The 23,356-nt window shown below is 33.2% G+C and overlaps 1 protein-coding gene and 1 long non-coding RNA gene across 2 annotated transcripts; one reads left to right on the forward strand and one right to left on the reverse strand.

Moving 5' to 3' along the window:
- The first annotated feature begins 405 nt into the window (after positions 1 to 405).
- LOC139505663 (GLIPR1-like protein 1) lies at positions 406 to 22,881 on the forward strand. Its single transcript, XM_071295147.1, has 6 exons — positions 406 to 781; positions 16,219 to 16,348; positions 17,705 to 17,820; positions 18,293 to 18,414; positions 19,630 to 19,745; positions 22,584 to 22,881. Exons 1-5 carry the CDS (start codon positions 458 to 460, stop codon positions 19,730 to 19,732), a joined length of 795 nt encoding a protein of 264 aa, XP_071151248.1. The 5' UTR covers positions 406 to 457; the 3' UTR covers positions 19,733 to 19,745; positions 22,584 to 22,881.
- LOC139505664 (uncharacterized) lies at positions 6,769 to 13,554 on the reverse strand. The gene is made up of 5 exons (XR_011659812.1): positions 12,664 to 13,554; positions 11,472 to 11,541; positions 10,782 to 10,847; positions 8,879 to 8,958; positions 6,769 to 7,001 (listed from the first exon to the last, which is right to left on the reverse strand). It is a non-coding gene; the product is annotated as an uncharacterized lncRNA (long non-coding RNA).
- Positions 22,882 to 23,356: the final 475 nt, after the last annotated feature.

The raw sequence follows: 23,356 nt of genomic DNA on the forward strand, positions 1-23,356 counted from the left end.
TATAACGTTTTATTTTATTAGTACCTTATAAGTGCAAATGGTTAGGTTGACGTTTAATTGATGAACGTCAATTTATATAGAATCTTATTCTTCTAATGTATTCGTCAGTGCAATATCAGACAAACGTGACATAGTGTTAAAAAAGACAAATTAAGACTTAATTTCACTATTTTTAATTACTATTTGAATAAACGAAATGAAATATAAACTAGCCATGCATTGAAGACCTATTGATGACCTTCTGCTGTTGTCTCTTTGACACATTCCCCATTTCCATTCTCAATCTTATGTAATATTCAATGCGAGAGAGCAAATACTAAGCAAATACATGAAAACGGAAAAAAGCGCAATCAGCATAAATTCCTTTGTCAACCTTTGGTATAAATATTCCAATTTTAACCGACTTTTAATAGAACATACAAAGCAAGCTTAGACGGTTGTTTTCCATTCTATTAAGATGAATTTGTATGCCTTTGCAATCGTCATTTCCATATGTTTAATGCCAGCGTTAAGTGTATCCAATGACACGTTTGTTAGAAAATTAGGGAATCCTATTTTGCGATTAGAAAAAGAGAACAAATCCACGCCAAATGGTGAAATTATAAAAACCGGAGAAGGGATGAAGCACACAGGCCCAGCTGTCAACGCACCACGTTCGCTAAAGTTGTATCGTAGAAGTACCGGGAGTGGTTTGTCTGTATCACAAAGCGAGCAAATCGTGAATCTTCACAATGTTGCACGACAACAGGTCCAACCTCCAGCTTCGAATATGGCAAACATGGTAAGTAATTATTGTATCTCAGTAAAGGTTGAATAGTTACCACATGGACACATACGATGACACATGTGCTGCTAACAAAATATAATGACGACCAACAATATCAGAAACTAAAGACCACTAAAAACTGTCCCCCTCGTAAAATATGAAGCTGCAGACAACCTGATAATTGGTACTTATATGTACTTCGTATTGTCCCAACATAGCAAGTTTACAACTAACAAGAAGACTCGTGATAGATTGCAGGAAATAAATCACGATGCATAATACGAGCTAGTTATTCCGACCATTTCTTGTAAGTTAAGTATATGTACATGTAGTATTATTATAAGGGTAATAAATTCGATGGTCAGTCTACTTGAAATATAAATTGAGGCCATCGTTGTGAGGGGATTATTTGAGTGAATCATACTGCTAATAAAAAATACATTTTAAGCATGAACAGTGCCGTTCTTAAAAAGGTTTGATTGTGATTATACACATTTCTAATAAAATCTGGTAAAAATTTAATTATGTCGTATAACAATGACAAAATTTAGGATACAAATTCAGCTACCACATCTTGATATGAATAAATTGTAATTCTGACGAGTTATAGGGATATACATAGCTTGTGGAACATTTTTTTTTTATAATAGTGCATGCGTAAAAAATGTGATCATTAATTTTTCATTTTCAGACCAAAAATCATCAAGGCATTCAAATAAGTCAGCACGCACGACATTACCAAATGTGTCATTTTTTAAAGTATTATACGGCACTGCGCGTTACGTTTGCGCGAAATAGCCCTTCATTCGAGATCAAAGCAACTTCCCACCTTTGGGCTTTCATCAAATTTAAAATATCATATAATTTATGGAATGACAAATGTGAAAACTGAAAAGATATAATTAAGACAAAATGCAGTTTTTTTTCATCTCCTCGACCGGATATTCTACCTTGCAACAGGCAACCTAGGGACCCTTAAAGGGTTAATACTCCCTACACCCGTTATAATCGGACGTAGCTGCGTACTTATATATCCCGAACAAAATCGTTTATCGTTCACAATATTTCAATTGTTTTACAGGGATTATGAACAATGTTATGATAGACTTGTTGAGTTGATTTTTATCAAAAATCCCTTTAGTGCTCTTGAATAATATAAAGGTTAACTTATATGTTGAAATAAGGTTCGTATTTGTTGCCATATTAGCGTATTTATGGTACATGGGAATATAGGAAGGGGTCAAAATTTCAGGACTCTTACTTGTCGTAGATTATTGTTTTGGACTTATGAAACCGATTTTGGCCAATCATAAGTCTTCATGAACATTACATTGTATAAAAACCGCAGGAAATACCCTGCTTGTAATGGGTATCTAAGCTTCACAATTTTCCGTACAAACAACGGTACATTGCCGGCTCATCTGCATGTTTGTCTAAAGAGTTGTCTATTTGAATGACAAAATTTGTCTGCAGTGCAAGAGGGTCTTCAGAAATACAGCGAAACTGTATACTCGTGTAGTGGTATTCCCCTTATGTGGATTCTAAAAAAAGACAGCTCATAAAGAATTTCTGGATAATTTTTAATCCCGATCTTTTTCTGACATTAGTTCAATCAAACTTTATATTTTTCAAACGTGTAAACCACTTTTTACAGAAAAGCGGGAGGTTCGCTAAGAAAAAAAAAAAAAGATTCATCTCACATTTTTTTCCTTAAATGTCCAGTACTAAATAAATTCATCATAGATATCAGGACTAAATTTTGTTTATACGCCAGACGCGCGTTTCGTCTACAAAAGACTCATCAGTGACGCTCGAATCCAAAAAAGTTAAAAAGGCCAAATAAAGTATGAAGTTGAAGAGCAGTGAGGAAAATGGCAATTGTTATCTTATAGCTCGTTTATGTTTATGTGTGTGTTGCATTGTTGTTCGTTTTTTTTTGGTTACACTTCAGTGTTTCGTTGTTTTCCTCTTAAATTTGATGTGTTTACATCAGTCAAGTTTGTAACCCAGATTTTTTTAAACCGCTTTCGAACAGCAGTAAACTACTGTTGGCTTTATTTTTCCTCATGTAAAATTGAGAATCCCGTAAAAGAAATAATCCACATTGCATTTCAACATAAAATGGGTAGCATACACTATACATTTAGGGATACAAATGTACCATACGATATGTTTTTTTAATAGTGAACACAAAAGGGAAAATATGCTTCACAGAACAAACGATCAGTATGGTGGAATTTCCTGTTGACAACATATTTGTTGAATTTAGGTTGTCTTTTTCAACAAATTGTCGGCATTCCTATGGGAACGAACTGTGCGCCATTCCTTACCAACCTCCTCTTAATTTTCATATGAATCGGAGTTCCTTCGTACACTTTAAAAAAACAAAAAGATCAAACAGGCCAGGTTATTTAGTTCTACATTCAGATATATTGATGATGTTCTTTTCATTAACAATCCGAACATTTCTGATTGTGATCCATTAATATATCCCCCAGAACTAGCTATATATAGAAATTAGAAAAACAACAGATCGACTCCATCCGACTCAATTTGATACTTGTACATCGAATTTGACATAGTCATCTCGGTAACGGAATCTATAACAAAGGAGACGATTTGTCCTTTGAAATTATCAATTTGGGCCAACTTAGAAGTAATATACAAACTTCACCTAACTATGGGATATAAAACGTCATTAGTATTTGAGTATTTGACCCAAACTAGGGGTACGTCGACAAACATATTCATCGAAAGATATTTATCAAGACTATGCAGATTAAGATTCCGCATCAACTTCCCAAATAATACAGGATTGGATAGATTCTTGGTACTGACGTTGATTACGATCGTACTCACTTGTTATATTATTCTTTTATTTGCCGTAATGAATATTACTTTTACTGTTTGGTCGGTTTATGGTGATGTGCTTTTGACGTGACTCTGTACTTGTGCATTCCGTCGTTATGTCCATGTTCTATGATTTGATTGACCATTTAATTGGGGACATTGCATATTTATTTTACTTTTTACGGACTTTCTATTTTAAAAAGTATTAATAATACATGAGGAGAAATACACAGTAGGGACTCTGAAAAGATCATGATTTTGTGAGAAAAACCCCTTAAATATGGAAAAAAAAGCTTTTTGAATAATAAAAAGTTAGAAACACTGGTTTGTATGCAATGAATAGAATGTGGCATATTACCCTAATAAGGAATACGAAATAGTGACATTGAGAAAACAAACATGAACAGTTAAATTCCGAAAAACAACTCCCTTTAAATATGACTGTCCTTGTTAATAAAAGGACAAAATTTGGATTACAAATGTTAAGGAAGTCGTTTTACAGACTTATGAAAGGAAAGGCGATTTCTTGTACTGTTGACATCTTTTCGACAGACACATCTTTGCTGCTGTGTATTAGAGCAAGGTTCAAGGCATGTGCCTAACAGCGGTTATAATTTGCTTCTGGATTTAGTTGAAAGGTCCTCGCTTGTACACCGCTGTACTTGCCTGCCATGTTTGCAACCCCGTCATAGGACCGTACACGAATTTTGTTAATATCAAGGTCGAGATCTGCTTAAAATAGAATGACATCAGAGATCGCAGTCCCCTTTACAGATTCGGCTTGTGACCGGAGCCTACACATTCCAATCTTATAATACCCATGTTGTTATTTTCGAGATCCAAAAACGGAAGCATATATAATGACATTTGTTCATTGGTTGCCTTGTCTGAACACTCTTACACTCGATGACGGCAAAGCAGGATACACATTCACGCATGCATCAATAACTTGGACTAAAAAACTCTCCTCCACTAACACATTGTGGATGTCTGGCCCTTGAAGCAACACTTAAAGATGAAGGATCTGATAATATGTCGTCTGCTTTTGGTTTACTCTTACAAAGTTGCCATGAAATTGCTCTGGAGCACCTGAGATCACCCCAAGTTTTTTGTGGGGTTCGTGTTGCTTAGTCTTAAGATTTCTATGTTGTGTCTTCTGTAATTTTATTTGTCTGTATGTCTTATTATTTTTAGCCATAGGGATGTCAGTTTATTTTCAGTATACGAGTTACATTCTACCTTCCACAGAACAAAATAACTTCAAATGTTTTTCTAGTACATGTTTATTTGTTGCTATGTTATTTTTATGACCTGCAGATATTATACTGGCAATTCCAGAATTTTTCCATGGTGCGCAGAAAATTCAGCAGTACCTACTACACATCGCTTAGCTCTCGTGTCTTTTTTTCACAAGTAACAGAAGATTCCTCAAGCCCCGTATTTTACAAAACTTTGAATTTTTCGAAAAACTACGTATTTTTTATCCCAGGAATCTAGGAATAGATATAGTCAGGAAAATGGCTTTTGTAATCTTATAGTTCGTTTTTATGTATTACATTTTAGTATTTCTATAGTGTCGTTGTTCTCCTCTTATATTCGATAATAAACTCATCATAGATACCATACCAGGGGAAAAAAAATCTATTTTTTTCTAAAGTCATAGCCACCCCTAGTGTGGTTTCTGTCTTACCTAGGCCGTAAAAGGCAACTTTTTTGGGGTCTTAAGAGTCATTCTCTGTAAAAACCAAAGAAATTCATGGGACTGTTCACACCAATGTCACAGATTTTCAATATCTTTTCAATATTAAGCCCATATGATGCCCTGATAACAAAAATAACTTTCATTTTTGTTTTTGGGGTTTCTGTTGCCATGGTTACAGGTCCCATATATATAAGCCAAGTAACAGAGTAGCAAAATCTCAAAATGCATCATTTTTCAACTTTCATTATTTTTAACAAATATACATTTTTAGCCTAAATCATAGGTATACTGAACAAACAAAGGTCTCGATCAACACATTAAAGTAAACAGACATTGTCTTGAACCCATTCAAAACATTAAAACTTGTATCTGAAAAGTGCCGATTTTGCATTTTTTCAAACTGCTGAAAAAGGCATTTTTTAGTAAATTTCAAAATAATTTTATTTTTTTTCCCAACGTCACATTTTATTGTTATGCCTCCAAAATGATCTTCATATATCACTCTTTTACCAAGAAAAAGATTGGGTGTGTGTTTTTTGTTGTTAAAAAAAAAAATTGTTCAAAATTTTCTGAAATTTGGCAAAACTTGAAATTGCATTGTGCAGATTAAAAGAAAGTTAGTGGTTATATTCGTCAATTTCAAAGTTTTTCTTATTTAACTTTGTAAAACCATACTGATAAGGAATTGTTTTGATACACAACTAATATTATTCAAAATAAATATCAATAACAGTTGCTATGGAAACACATTACAAAGAACATTGCAGTTGGCTTCAGACCACAATTAATTCCCTTTTTCCATGGCCTTTGAATATAGTTCCCAATTATCATAAGGGGTATTTCTTCCTAAGTATTCTGTCTACTGTTTTCTTTGAAATGCTTACTATCTAATTGGTCCTATCAGTTGCATATATATAATGAAATAAGTAAAACATGTGAAAAAAAAATATTGTTTAAAGTGAAAGTAGTGATTTGGTCAAAATGAAAGTAAGGTAAAATTCACAATGGAAAATCCCTTATCAAATGGCAAAATTCAAAAGCTTAGCTAAAACAAGTCAAAAGAATGAATAACAGCTGTCATATTCCTGAGTTGGTACAGATATTTTCTAATGTAGAAATGGTGGATTAAACCTGGTTTTAAAGCTTGCTAAACCACTCACTTGTATGACAGTTGGATACATTTCTAGAGATGCAGGTAAAACATGCAACTTGAGATGCGACTATGACAAAATAATTGGCATTAACAAAAGAGATCAACAGAAAACTTGAAATCAGTTTTATTTTGCAGCTAGATGTCACATAATTTTTATTCTCAGTTATGTCTGGAATCATCTGAGAAACTTAATTATACAACATGGTCTGTGTCTAGAATGATAGTATATTTTGTTTGTGGCGCTAAGATTCAGCCTTTTCCAATGAATCAACAAAAGAACCAGAGGTTTCTGTTCTTAGAACTCAATTACATTGTTAGTGAATGAAGGACATCTTCTATATTTTGTGGAAAAACAGTTGTAATAATTTTCTTCATTCTTTCAAGTAATCTATTACAATAAACAAATTTGGAACTTTTAGAATACATATTCTAGGAACTCCTTTCTTCTTCTGAAATACACCTCATCCTAACTGCTTGTAAAAATTCATTAACATGGTGAAATTCATGATCTGGAAACTGCTGGATTATTTCTAAAAAAAGAAAGTATTTTATTTTACAAACTTAATCAAATATGAGGTATAAAGCAATTTTTACTAGTTTAAATAATTTTTTCATAATGATTGATGCTTACACAAAATTCAAAAGATAGTTTTGTTTTTCTCATGGTTAACTTTTGAGTGCATTATTTATGCACTTTTTATACATCATTTACAGGACTATTATGGCATACCGTTGTCCGTTTGTCTATCGGTCATCAACATGTCGGACATGAACTCAATAAACTGCTGCGCCATGAGTGCATGATACTCCCTTCGTCTTGTGTGTAAGTTTTATGCCATAATCATCAATATTTTCTGAGATACAGCTCGACATGTGGAAAAAAAAACTTTCATACCAAAAAAATTCAATAACTCTAAATATAAACATTTTGAATCATCACCAAAAATTTGGATAAGTCTTCTCAAGTTACAGTGCGACATGTTTACGCCAGACAGACAGACGGACAGACGGAGGACATTTGTATACCATAATACGTCCTAGGCATATAAAAATGTGTTAACCAATTTGCATAGATAGAACCAAGCTTGATACAGCTCTGAATTTGGATTGTGATTAAACATTTGACAATTAAGCTATTATGGTGCAATATCCAAACTCTAAATAGATTCAGCATGTCAAAGAACCCCAAGATTTCAATTTTTGTTGAAATCAAACAAAGTTAAATTTGGGAATTTGATGTGGACCAACTTGAAAACTGGGCCCACAATCAAAAATTTAAACACATGTTATCAAAAATCTAAACACATGTTTAGATTCAGCATAACTAAGAACCCCAAGAATTCAATATTTGTTAAAATCAAACTAAGTTTAATTTTGGACCCTTTGGAACATAATGTAGACCAATTTGAAAATTGGACCCAAAATCAAAAATCTAAATACACAGTTTGATTGAGCATATCAAAGAACACCAGGAATTCAATTGTTTGATGAAATCACTTGGAACCTTTAGACCTCAATATGGACAAATTTGATAACAGGACCCAAAAATCACAATACATGGTTAGATTCAGCATGTAAAAGAACCCCTTACATTACTGTTTTGTAAAAATCAAACTAAGTTTAATTTTGGACCCTTTGGACCTTAATGTAGACCTATTTGAAAACGGGACCCAAAATTAAAAATTGAAATACACAGTTAAATTGGGCTTATCAATGAACCTCAAGAATTAAATTTTTGATAAAATCAAACTAAGTTTAATTTTGGACCCTTGGGACCTTATTAATGTAGATCAATTTGAAAACGGGACCCATAATTAAAAATCTAAATAGACAGTTAGATTTCACATATCAAAGAACCCCAATAATTCAATTTTTGATAAAATCAAACAAAGTTTAATTTTGGACCCTCAATCGACCAATTTAAAAAAGGGACCCAAAATCCCAAAACTTAATACATGTTTAGATTCGGCACATTAAAGAAGCCCCAAAATTCAAGAATAAATTTTTAAACTGCATTGAAATGAGTCAAAAAATAAGCAATTTATAAAAAGTAATAGAAAAGTATTGTTTCTGAGTCATGTTTCTCCCTATTGCATAAATATTTCTGATTAAAAGAAAAATTTGGCTCTTATTTTGGCCTATTGATGTTATAATCACTTGTAACCATTAAAATTGGTATTAAGTATAGCATGTATAGATTCCCAAATGATGTTGACTGGAGCTGGACAAAAGATTTTTTATTAGATAAATGACCCCCCCCCCCTTTTTGCCAAAAAAGGGAGATCCTATATATAGCTAGTTTGTGGGGGTTGAGTAAAACGTTTAAACACAAATTTAAAATATTGATTGAGAAACTGTTTTTGGTGATTTACAAGGCAAAACACTTTTTAGTCTGTCTAAATAATACCTGTGATAAAAATTCCATGATGCTACTTATAGAAGTGATGCTGTTTCATTCACTTAAATTCTTGCCTGTGTTACATCACTCTGAAAAATAAAAGGTTTCTGATGAATTCATGTTAAATTGCTATTTCCCCTGGTTAATTCTGAGGAATATGTCAAATAAATCTGGTTTTGACATGAATATCAATTATGTGGTCATTTTTATAAATTTCCTGAATATAAAACTTTGAATTTTCGAAAAACTAAGGATGTTCTTATCCCAGGAATATACTACCTTAGCCGTATTTGGCACAACGTTTTGGAATTTTGGATCCTAAATGCTCTTCAACTTCGTACTTGTTTGGCTTTATAAATATTTTGATATGAGCGTCACTGATGAGTCTTATGAAGACGAAACGCGCGTCTGGCGTACTAAATTATAATCCTGGTACCTTTGATAACTATTTACACCACTGGGTCGATGCCACTGCTGGTGGACGTTTCGTCCCCGAGGGTATCACCAGCCCAGTAGTCAGCACTTCGGTGTTGACATGAATATCAATTATGTGGTCATTTTTATAAATTTCCTGAATATTAAACTTTGAATTTTTGAAAAACTAAGGATGTTCTTATCCCAGGAATATACTACCTTAGCCGTATTTGGCACAACGTTTTGGAATTTTGGATCCTAAATGCTCTTCAACTTCGTACTTGTTTGGCTTTATAACTATTTTGATATGAGCGTCACTGATGAGTCTTATGAAGACGAAACGCGCGTCTGGCGTACTAAATTATAATCCTGGTACCTTTGATAACTATTTACACCACTGGGTCGATGCCACTGCTGGTGGACGTTTCGTCCCCGAGGGTATCACCAGCCCAGTAGTCAGCACTTCGGTGTTGACATGAATATCAATTATGTGGTCATTTTTATAAATTTCCTGAATATAAAACTTTGAATTTTCGAAAAACTAAGGATGTTCTTATCCCAGGAATATACTACCTTAGCCGTATTTGGCACAACGTTTTGGAATTTTGGATCCTAAATGCTCTTCAACTTCGTACTTGTTTGGCTTTATAAATATTTTGATATGAGCGTCACTGATGAGTCTTATGAAGACGAAACGCGCGTCTGGCGTACTAAATTATCATCCTGGTACCTTTGATAACTATTTGAAAAGTTTAAAAAAAAAAAGAGGAACATTTGTAACTACAATATAACTCAGTTATGGGCACATAAAATATTCACTCTAAGTGATCATGGCTGACCTATACTGTTTACTTCTATGTTCTTTGATCTCTAGTAGCGATATTATTCATTATCAATAATACAGCAAAAAAATATTTCATTTTTTGCCAGTAATAGTTTCTAGGGGTTCAATTCTATGCAATGATTTTATGATTATTTTTGATATAACATTTACTTTCTGTACACCTTTTCATTAACAGTTTGCATTGATAAATTTCTTTAAATGAATAAAATTGAGAATGGAATATTTATTACAATGATTACACAACCTTAGGAATAATGGATGTCAGCACTTCTGATTGTGACAAATTTTACCTTTCAACTGATGAGTTATGGAACTTTGTTAATTGGAAAATATCCCTTATGTTAGATGTCTTGGTACTTGTGTTTTATATTTGTATATTGGCTGTCTTATATTGTGTATATACTCTGTATGTACTGTATATTTATGAATTTCAAGTAGTGAGACTATTATAAAATATTGAATCTGAATCTGTCTTGATGTTAGATAGCATTGCTCAGCAATTGCATAAAATACAAAGTTAATTATAGTTCATAGTATAAATAAAATTTTCTTAAATGGATTGTTTTGGGGAAATACAGGGATAAATTATTTGCCAAAAAATTTTGGAAGAATAAAAAAATTACTAAAGTGGGTTGATGTGGTCTGATAACATACATCTTCTGTTGTTTCCATCTTTTCTGGATATGTTGGCAGATTCCCTTTTCTTCTTGTTGATTTAACCTTTAAAATAAATTTTAATTAATAGTATATACTAACAGGATCTAAATGCTAACAGCATCTATAATAAGCGGAAATATTTGCTTGTAATAAAAATTAAATAGCAAGATATAAATTTAAACAGCAATTAATTCCCTTCATATTCAATCACTGTATCTTACTAAATATATAAGGCATTAGCAGTTTAACAAAATATTTTCTATAGGGGAAGTAAATTTATATTTTTGATTATGTAAGAATAATAATTATTTACACAACAATTAAATTGATTCAGCTTATTTATATGGAGAATAAAAAATAAGAATCAGCAATGTAAACAGCAAATAAGTTTTGTAATTTTTCATGTTTTTGTTAAAATGCTTTTTTTTTCATAGACAAATAAACATTATTATGATACAGTTATAGTATCATTTGTTGAATAAATTAGGTGCAATTTGTGAAAAGGATAAGACTCTCCAATATATTTTTTTCTAGCCTTCCTGACTCAGGGAATGTAGCAATTAGTCTCTATTCTGGTATGTGAAGACTTTGTATGACATACATGTATATCATAATAGTATTGCTAAACACATGCTGAACCTTTTGTGGAGATACAAGGATTACTTTTAAACAATATATTATTATTACCTCATTTCCCCTTCAAGTACTGCATCATTGACATCTATTCTTATTTTCTTCAGAAACAAAGTACAACATGCTGGAAAAAATTATAGCAATTATTTATAAAACTACAGTTAAACATTGAAACAAGTTCTGTGTTAATCTATACATGTATTGCTGTTCAAGATTTATTAATATTGCATACCAATTATACATTTGTTTAAGTGAAAGGTACTAAACCATACATAAATGTTCAACAGAGTACTCATCTATTTTCTATCATTATACAATTTTTTCTAGAATATTTGTTTTTCAATATAACTTTTTTTGGGAAGCTTGTTATTTACAGCTTCAAAACATTGTTAAAAGATACTCCTTATTTAGGATGTTTTAAAAACCCTATCAAATCTCAGGGTGGGGGGGGGGGGGGGATTTTGAATACACAATAAGGCAGGGGTGGGAAGGGTGATATTGAATGCAAATCATATATTTATATTCACAACCATAGTGTTATGTAAATAGGAGTTTTAAAGTTTTGACAATTTTACAGCTAAAGTACTGTTTTGAAATAAATATCAAATAATTCATAAATTGTAAAAATAATAGATTAAAACCATGCACTTATCATTCAGGTGCTTATAATAGGGTTTACCAAACAAAGAATAATTAACATAATGCCCAATTATTGAATTAAAAAATAATTATGAACATTATGATTGGATTTAAGTAAGCAAACATAATTAAAATAGAGAATAATGGGATGCAAATTTAAGCAGAATAACTGTGGAAAACAAAATAATAAGGTAATACAATATAGATTATAAATCACAGAATGGAGGACAAACATTAAAAAGAAATCAAATTATTACAGAAATCTAAATTTTAATTATAAAATTATTTTTCTTAGAATTGTACAGAATAATTATTTGTTTTAAAAATATAGAAAATGTGTAAAAAGTAAATAATACATAAATATTATAAGACCCCAATTCTTACACTCATGAAAGGAGGTAAATTAAATATCTGTTTTGAAACTAATTTAATACATAGAAAGTGCTCCTTTTTTTCATTAAAAGACATGTTTGCATTGTCTTAGTAATTGAGAATGTTTTAACAAATAGATAATAATGAAAATTTAAATATTACATAAACTAATCAAAACTATAAAAGGGGGAAAAGGGGGAGGTCATGTCAAGTTCTTTATATTTCCATTACTCACATTCTGTCTAGTTAATAAGATGAATAAAATCCTTTTCCTTTGGTCCGCTACTTGCTAGTTTAAGGCTACATGTAGTTCTGTAAGGTAACGACTTGAGTCCAGAATCCTGGATGTGGTCAATATCTAGATGAAAACTTTTTGTTGGCATAACATGCGACGTGCACAATTTGAATTGTTTTTTCTTCTTCATTTAATTGAAACGGCTGGTAAAAATACAATATTGATGTAAAGATCTAGAGCTACTGGTGGTTTTAGACCATTCTCAGACAAAATAGCAAATATTTGGTATGCACTGTCTGTGTTTTACTGTTTCAGTGTTTGGCACGAGCTTGATGAGTTCATCACAATCCACAAACTTTCGAGAGAAACTGCACTACATAGTATCTACCTTGATATATCTTATTTTTACCAACATTATTATGGTTTTATCAGTGTCTGCATTTCGTCTGCACTTTATTTTGGGCATTAACCCTTGTACTTCCTGTTGTTCCTTTATGTTTTCAATGAAGAAGAACCATAAGGGGAGATAATTCATAGACACATAGTTGATTTTTTTCAATTTTCAATCCACATTTTTTTTCTTAAATCAAAAAACACATCCCTGAATTTTTTTTCATTTTTAAATGGGGGGTTTATCTTTATGATTTTGGCAATATTTTCTATAAACTATCTCGGAAATTTTGTCAAAGCTTCAATGAATTTTGGTGAAATTTGGTTTTCATTTAGATGTCAGAATCACCCCCTTCTCCAATAGAAAATAAGCATATGAACACAATTGTCAGCCAAATGTGTGATATATTTTTAGAAAGGCAAAGGTAACAGCTTTTAGATGTGATAACTGTCTGCATCTTTTACTGTCAGGATTAAGGGGAAAAAAGCATTGATATTTAGGAAATTTTTTAGAATTTTCATTGAAAAAAAAGCCCAAAATCAAAATGGCCGCCATTTCCATAGTAACAAAGCCCAAAATTAATTTCTAAAGTGTTAGTTGTTAATTATATTAGTTATGTAGTACGTGTACAAAGAATGGTAAAAATCTGTGACATAGGTGTGATTTTGGTCCTTACAGAGAATGGCTCTTAAATGCCATTCAAATTTGTGCTTGTTTGGCTTTATATCTAGTTTGATCTCAGCGTCAGATGTGTAGACGAAACGCGCGTCTTGCGTATTGATATAATCTATTTAAGAACGACTTTTCCCTACTGTCTTTTTACGAGAAAAACAAATATGCACAGTAAAGTGCATACCAAATAGCGCATCCACGGATGATTTTGAAGCAAGGAACTTTGTGAAGTTTTCTCTGCTTTTGTCCGAACACCATGAGCGTACAACTTGTTTTAAAACAAGATATGGTTTGAAAGTCGCCAATAAGACAAATATATTTTCCGGAAGGGGTCGTGTATTCAACAGCTTGAGTTGTTTGTACTTAATCAAATCCAACACAATTTACAAAACTAAATACTTTCTGATTCTTTGTACACAAATGTGCCTGCTTGGGAATTTGAATAAATGAGGGTGATTTTACTTTGTAAGTAACAGTTTTTTTGTGTTATAGTACCATCCACATCAGATAATTTTGCAATCTCAGAGTATGGAGGTCCATAATAATTATCAACGGTACCAGGATTATAATTTAGGACGCTAGACGCGCGTTTCGTCTACATCAGTGACGCTATTTTTTTTTTATGAAAGTGAAATCTGAATATGAGCTAGATGGCTTCAAATTGGACTTGGCTGTCCCAGCAACACTGACACTCATCTATAGCTATTGCTAATGTTCGTTCTTTTGAATTTCATGATTTTATTTTGAATACCTTTTGACTTTCTCAAGATTCACTTTGTCTTCCTTTTTTAAACATTTCGTTCTATGTTTTTTCTAGGTAATGTTTTACTTTTCAAATTGGTTCTGACATTTCCATAAACAACACGACGGGTGCCACATGTGGAGCAGGATCTGCTTACCCTTCCGGAGCACCTGAGATCACCTCTAGTTTTTGGTGGGGATTGTGTTGTTTACTAAGTATTCTTTAGTTTTCTATGTTGTGTCATGTGTACTATTGTTTGTCTGTTTGTCTTTTTCATTTTTAGTCATGGCGTTGTCAGTTTATTTAAGATTTATGAGTTTGATTGTCCCTTTGGTATCTTTCGTCCCTCTTCCATAACTGAAGTTTTTACTCTAGAAGTTAAAATACTGGTACCGACTGTACTTATAATAGATAAATACTTTCTCAAACGCCCTTTAATCATCAATAACACTAGATACGTATCGGCAATGTACATTTGATACGATGGTTGAATTTTGGTCCTCAATGCTCTTCAACTTCGTACTTTATTTGATATTTTTAACTCTTTGGGATTCGAGCGTCACTGATGAGTCTTTTGTAGACGAAACGCGCGTCTGGCGTATGTACTAAATTTAGTCCTGGTATCTATGATGAGTTTATTTAAGAGTTTTGGCGACTTCTCGTGCATCATGAAAGGGATTTTTGTTCGGGGGGGGGGGGGGTCTACAAAGACATGAAAAGTTATAAAATATCAGAGATGCACAAATTGTGTTAACTTGTCATTATTTTCCAAAAATAATGTTTTGGCAAGCGTTAATTGTACGTATGTGCCTTTGAATTAATGTAGAGGATCAAACTTATATGTTTACATATATGTAATGAATGATGGTATGATACTAAACCCCTCACGGGGAGGATTGTGCCTGATATTCATATGATGAAGACATAATTTTTCGGTCAGTTTAATTGAAGTCTGGAGCTGGCATTTCAGTTAACTGCTAGTAGTCTGATGTTATTTATGTATTGTTGTCATTTTGTTTATTTTCTTTGGTTACATCTTCTGACATCAGACTTGGGAATTCTCTTGAACTGAATTTTAATGTGCGTATTGTTATGCGTTTACTTTTCTGCATTAGATAGAGGTATAGGGGGAGGGTTGAGATCTCACAAACATGTTTAACCCCATCGCATTTTTGCGCATGTCCCGAGTAAAGAGCCTCTGACCTTTGCTAGTCTTCTATTATTTTAAATTTTAGTTTCTTGTGTACAATTTGGAGTTTAGTATGGCGTTCATTATCACTGAACTAGTATATATATTTGTTTAGGGGCCAGCTGAAGCACGCCTCCGGGTGCGGGAATTTCTCGCTGCATTGAAGACCTGTTGGTGACCTTCTGCTTTTGTCTGCTCTATGGTCGGGTTGTTGTCTCTTTGACAGATTCCCCATTTCCATTCTCAATTTTATTTTTATTAGTATGGTTGCGAATTATTTGGTTTAAGTATTAGTAATATCAGAAACGATTCATTTAAAATTGGGTTACTTGGTTGTCATCGGCAATTACATTCATTAAAATAAATTCATCTCAGATGTTTGCTTATTTGAACAGATTCGTTACGTCTATTAAAGACGCGTTAGTCACGCTCGTAGAAAAATATGTTAAAAAGGTCGAATAACTGTATTCTAAAATACGAATCCGTTGAACTGCAAATAAATTTAGTAATATATAATGAAAATCTCCGCCTTAACAAATCATGGTTTTTTTTATGTTGTAGCACTGGGATAATGAGTTGGCAGCAAAAGCACAAGAATATGCCAACCAATGTATCTGGGGACACAACTCGGCTAGATCAAACTCGCCTTCGACATTCTCTTATGTCGGGGAGAACATTTACGTCCAAACCAGTATGTAAGAAAGGCATTCTAAAGCTACGATAATATGTAAAGTTATATTCACATGTATTTATCTGCAAATTATGAAACACAGAGGATTTAGCGAACAAACTATTTTTAATTTTTTTTTTAATTCAAAACTAGTTTTCCTCAAAGGAAAAAGTAGCATACAAACCATGTGCTCACGTTATACAGTTTTACACAGCACTTAAGGGACATTCAATTCTTACATTACATTTTTATCATGTAACCAATAATAGATAGCCAGTTAAGATATAAAAAAAGGAAATGTGGTGCGATTATAAATGAGACAAATTTTCACGAATGACAAATTAAAAAATATTCAAACGAGTAAACTATCGGCCTAATTTATGTAAAAAATGAACGGGAGGCAAATTTGCCCCACAGCATCAAACAACCCCTAAATTGCAGGATCCTGAATGGGGATAGGCATGCTGAGAGGTAAAACATGATAGCTGGATCCCAACCCTCCTTTAACCTAGGACAGTCGTGTAACATTACAACATGAGAACGAACTATAGAAATCAGTTGAAAAAGGCATTTATCATAAGAATATAAATAGAAATACATTTGATAAAAGGACAGAGTGGACGTGAGCGGGTACATGTACATCCCAACAACAAAAAAGGATATACAGAGAACTCAGTTCAAAGTCACTTACAACAGTTAATAAAATCAATCTTGAATATAAAATTAAGTCTTTATGTTAACGAGGTTGCAAACTTGTTGTGACGCCTCGGCCGATTCGGAATAAACTTCTATGGTATGTAGTTAGACATTATTAAATTTACGTGTATGTAACCAAACAAGATGTAGTATGATTGCCAATGAAACAACTCTCCACAAAAATGACACAGAAATTAACAACTATAGGTCACCGTACGGCCTTCAACAACGAGGAAAGCTCATACCGCAAAGTCAGCTATAAAAGGCCCCGAAACAATTCAAATTAGAAAACTGTCGGCTTTATTTCTGTACAAAAAATGAACGAAAAACAAATATATAACACATAGGCAAACGACAACAACTGAATTACAGGCTTTTGACTTGGGACAGGCACAATACACAATGTTGCGGGATTAAACATGTTAGCGGGATCCCAAGCTCCCCGAATCCTTGGACAGTGCTATAACAGTATAACATGAGAACGAACTATAAAAATCAGTTGAAAAAGGCTCAACTCATCAGATGGACAAAAATATGATTGGACGTGGCCAGGTACTTGTACATCCAAACAACAAAAGACACGATACAATTCTGAGAGTACTCGCAGTTAACCGACTGCTAGTTCAATGCCACTTACAACTAAAAAAATTAATTGATGCATCTAAGACTAAATATTTTCAGACACAATGAACACGGATGTCCTTGAAAGCGGTTTCACAGCGTGGGACGACGAGAAAAATGGATTTCACTACGATACAAATATGTGTTCTAATGCACCATGTGGACATTACACACAAGTAAGTGCTTCCAAAACACCAAACGTACATTCACACAAGCAAATTCTGTATGTACACTATATGCACAATGTCACGTGGACAATATACACAAGGTGGTCCTTTCAACTTTTAAAATATTTTTCATCAATTGATAAATACATGTCCTGTGTATAGGAGTACATTTGTTGATACACGTAGCTCACTATACGTTATTGAATTTTTACATTGGCAAGACCATTCGGTAACTTATAATTGCTGCGATCTCTCTCATTTAAACTATTTTCGATAGTTGTCTCAAAGTTTAACATATTTCTTATTTTTTGTATTGTGTTTTTTTTTTATACATAGTTATTGTAATAATGAGTACATCGGTATATTGTAGATGTTTCAAAGCAGTGATTTTATGCACTCGAAATTTGATCAAAACCGTCGCTTAACTGCATCTATATTAGTTTATACGTTTGACACATTATTATCATTTTCGTGTTTTTAGATTATCTGGGCAGGGAGTACTGCATTAGGATGCGGAGTTTCTAATTGTCCCTCCATGACAAACCTTCCGGAATACGACTTCGTTGATTATTGGGTATTTTTAGTGTGTAATTATGGACCAGGGTAGGTACAATGCAAACTAAATGTCTAAGTATTATATTTGGTGACTGGCAGAATATCGAATGTAAAAACGATTACAAATACTTACTTGGAGGCACTGAAGAATATGTATCACTCACCTACTTAATATACTTTAATGAAATATTTCAAACATTGAAGACTACCATATCCAATTTAAATAAAAATGTTGATCTTGTATTGGTGCTATTATTTTCCATTTCCGTTTTTCTTTATCTTCTTACATTTTCCCAGAAATTGCCTTGCTGATTATCTTTAGATTTTGCCATTTGAATAGGGACTTTCCGTTTTGAATTTTCCTAGGAGTTCATGATTTTAGTCCCATGTCATTTTTGTTCTTGCTTTATATTGTATTCTAAATAATAGACAATTCTTGAATATAACCACTATGGTTAATTGTTGGTAATGTTGAAGATTATTGTAAAAACAAGTATAGACGGAGAGGGACGCCAAGTGATGATAAAAACTATCTGAGCTGAGAATGAGTAGGACCGGAAACGTGTTTCACATTAGTGTGATAGAAAAATAGACACAACAGGTCTTCTTCCCATCAGTAGTAAAACCCTTGCTAAAAGTGTGATGTCCATTTGGCTATGCGGGATGTCGAAGTAAGAAGCCTGTGTGGCCATAACGGGGGACGTTAGATCCTATGCCTCGTGTCTCTGAACGTTAAGAACACCTGTATCAACTCTTTGAGAGATCTGTAGGTGGGATTTTGCAAGACTCAAATTCCTCATTTACCAAAGGCAGTCTAAATTTCTTTGACCTACGAGACGTCTCGGACGGCTTATATTACATAACGTATCTTTTGTATTATTTGTTGAATTGTTATCATCCTGACCATTGATGGGATACTTGTTACAGGACGTTAAGAAAGTAACAATCAATCTCGGCCAAATATTTGTACTTTTTAAGGATCTAACAATAAAATTGGCTTACTTATAACCGATGAAAACAACAATTTCACCAGATTTAAATTTTTTTTAGTATTTGTCCCAAACTGTACTAGGACACCTCCTTAAGTTGTTAACGTCGAACGTTAGATTTTCGTCACTTTTTATGGACTTCTCCCTCTTACATTGGAGTTCGATTTTTAAAATTTCTACAGAAATACCGGCCTATATTCTGAAAATTTATCAAAATAGTTTATAGTAGTTCTAGTAATCATACAACATTATTTCCCCCTATTACTGATTGTAGAGGTAATATAAATGGGAGATTACCGTACGTTGAAGATACGTCAGGAAGTAGCACTGGTACTGGCGGAGAACCTGCAACAAGTATAAATGGATGCCGGAAATGAAAATTTTTAACAAGTAAGTAGCTCTTCACTGCACGGTGTATTAAATAGGAGTTGCCTTTATATTAAAAAAAAATATGAATGATAACAGTTTAATACGTTAATAACTTTTTCAGATAACAGGGAAAATACAGGGCATGAAATGAATAATATAAAACAGGCTTCGAAATAATACAGTTGAAAATCATAGAATTGTATTGCAAATGTTTTCGAGGGTATTACCAGCCCAGTAGTCAACACTTCGGTTGACATGAATATCAATCATGTGGTAATTTTTATAAATATCCGGTTAACAAAACTTTGAATTTTTCGAAAAACTAAGGATTTTCTTATACCAGGCATAGATTACCTTAGTCGTATTTGGCACAACTTTTTGGAATTTTGGATCCTCAATGCTCTTCAACTTTGTACTTGTTTGGCTTTATAAATATTTTGATATGAGCGGCACTGATGAGTCTTATGCAGACGAAACGCGCGTCTGGCGTACTAAATTATAATCCTGGTACCTTTGATAACTATTCGTAAATGTTTAAACATATAAAAAAATAAATATGCATTTATCATGTTTATAGTAATTAAGTCTCCCAAACAAAGTTTGGCGACATTGTTTTTGGTCAGTTCTTAATATTTTTATTATCCTTCCTCTTCCGCAGCGGTTCTCCTAAACGGCTTGTCAGATTTACTTCATATTTTATGTCACATGTCTAGGGGGGCCGGGCCATCAATCTTTCGTTTGTGCATTGAGGTCTTTTAAGGGGTATTTTGAGGGGCATAAAGAGGGGAGGGGTTTACTATAGAACCCTATGGGATTTTATTTAATTTTTTTTTTACATGACTATAACTTTAAAACTGTAAGTGATAAACACATGCAGTCTTCAGAAATGATCACAGGACAATAAAACTATAGGGAGAGTCCGGGGGGGGGGGGGGGGTAAGCTCCGCCCTTCAATTTGGGAATGTGCTATTATCTTGTAAACGGTCCAGATCCCCACCCCTAAACCATATATATTCTTGTATGGGACAATAAAACAAATCAAATGAAGTAAAAGGGAAGTCCTTGGGGTCACCCCAACCCCTTTAATTTGAGAACTTGTAAATGGTCCAGATCCCCACCCCTAAACCATATATATTCTTGTATGGGACAATTAAAAAAATCAAATGAAATAAAAGGGAAGTCCCTGGGGGTCACCCCCACCCCTTTTGTTTGAGAACTTGTAAACGGTCCAGATCCCCATCCCTAAACCATATATATTCTTGCATGGGATAATAAAACAAATCAAATGAAATAAAAGGAAAGTCCCTTTGGTTCACTCCACCCCTCTTGATTGAAAAATTGTAAACGGTCCAGATCCCGACCCCTAAACCATATTTATTCTTGTATGGGACAATAAATTAAATCAAATGACAGAAAAGGGAAGTCCCTAGGGGTCACCCAACCACTCTTGTTTGAGAACTTGGAAACGGTCGAGATCCCCACCCTAAACCATATTTATTCTTGTATGGGACTATAAAACAAATAGGGGGAGTCTATGGGGTCACCTCATACCCTTCTGTTTGAGAACTTGTAAACAGTAGAGATCCCCACCTCTAAACTTTATATATTTTTGTATGGGATGATAAAACAAATCTAATAAAATATGAGTGCTTTGTTTGGGAGACTTCGTAACAGCATCCTGTTACAATTACTTCTTGTTAGTTAATCAATTCACGACACCCAATCTGCAGTGTTCCACTTGATAACATAATTTTAAAAATTGTAATCTAAAACGACTCTATAAAAAAATTATGTGGTATGATTGCCATTGAGACAACTCTCCACAAAATGACACAGAATTAACAACTTGAGGTCACCGTACGGTCTTCAATAATTAGTAAAACCCATACCGCATAGTCAGTTATAAAAGGCCTTGAAAGTACAAATGTAAATCAATTCAAACGAGAAAACTAACGGCCTAATGTAAGTACCAAAACAAAACCAATCTTGTAACACAACAAACGACAATCATTGAATTACAGGATCCTGACTTCGGACAGGCACATACACAATGTGGCGGGGTAAAACATGTTAGCGGGATTCAAACCCTCCATCCCTAACATGGGACAATGGTGTGACAGTACAACACAAGAACGAACTATATAAATCAGTTGAACAAGGCTCAATTCATCAAATGGATAAAAAAAAAAATACTACATAGTGTACGTGGCCGGGTACTTGTATATTCCCAAAACAAAAAGACACATAGTACAGATATATGAGGGTACTCGGAGTTACCGACAGCCAATCCAACGCCACCTACAACAAATAAAACTTTCCAGACTATAGATATATAACAGAAATATTGCGAAAATTATTGTAATACCTTTGGAGATTATTAATTGGAATAGCAAAGTCAAAATGGTTGGTAAAAAGAGCACACTTTAAACCTTTTGACTTTCTATTGTCCATCACTGCAATGTTCCCTAGGGTAACAACATGTTATATCATCTCAGCTATGTGATATTTTATGATCTGAATTAGAATAATTATTTATTCGTTATTATTTTAAACTTAGCATGGTAAACAATCCAATATTGTCGATTTTGTGGTCCATGAATAGGACTACAATTAATGTAACAAAAAATCGGCATGATTAGTAGGACAGTTTTGTGAAAGCCAAAAGAGGGACGAAAGATACCAAAGGGACAGTCAAACTCATAAATCTAAAACAAACTGACAACGCCATGGCTAAAATTAGTCGTGTTTGAAAAAAATAAATATAAAATATCAACAAGTCATGAATCTTTTTTTTTATTCATTTTTTTTTAACAACTGTTGAATTCAAATGGCGAATTACTCTTTGCTAATTTGTTTCAGATCCTGACGAAATGGACAAGCCTGGAAATATGCCTACTTTATTTCTTCTACTGAATCTCTTACCTTTTGACGTGTATTGTTAATGTTATAGTGTATTTCATGTACTGAATCTTTGACTGTATGGCTTTTAGTGTAACCAGCTATAAAGGTTAAAGTGTGTATTTACAATTTACAACTGAGCAACTCTGGCAAAGATCGATGTCGTAAATAAGTTGTTTACTGTGCATTCAATGTAACTAGTCTTTCTAATGTAAGAATGTTTTACTGCTCTTCTCTTTGATTAAATAATTAGCATTGACGCATCACTTATTTTTGCCAGTTCCACCTAGTGTAAGCCTAAAATATTAGTTATCTTGGTGTATCCAGAGGTTAAAGAATATTACACCGGTAGTGAAAGTTCATACACCGTTTGAATTTAGGGATTTATCCTGTATTGTTTAATATATTATTTTTTCAATGTTCAAAACTGGTTATAGTCGTTGTAACACGGGTTATACTTAATGATATTACACGGTTCCTACGGTTCCTGTGAATCAAAATCGTGTTATGTTATTTTTATTTTGGATTTAGATATACGGAATTCATCGTACTCAACCGTTTATAGTCATAGTGATTAATAGTGATCAAATAAATGGTTGAACTTCATGTGCTGAGCAATTTGAGTATAAACATGCCAATTTAAATATTGTTATTATATTTCATTATTATGTTATAAAAAATTGTTTGCTCTGAAAAGATCAAGTTACCACAACCGTTAAGAGTTTTGTATTATA

This window comes from Mytilus edulis, unplaced genomic scaffold, assembly GCF_963676685.1.
Source record: "Mytilus edulis unplaced genomic scaffold, xbMytEdul2.2 SCAFFOLD_607, whole genome shotgun sequence".
In the NCBI taxonomy this organism is placed as follows: domain Eukaryota; kingdom Metazoa; phylum Mollusca; class Bivalvia; order Mytilida; family Mytilidae; genus Mytilus; species Mytilus edulis.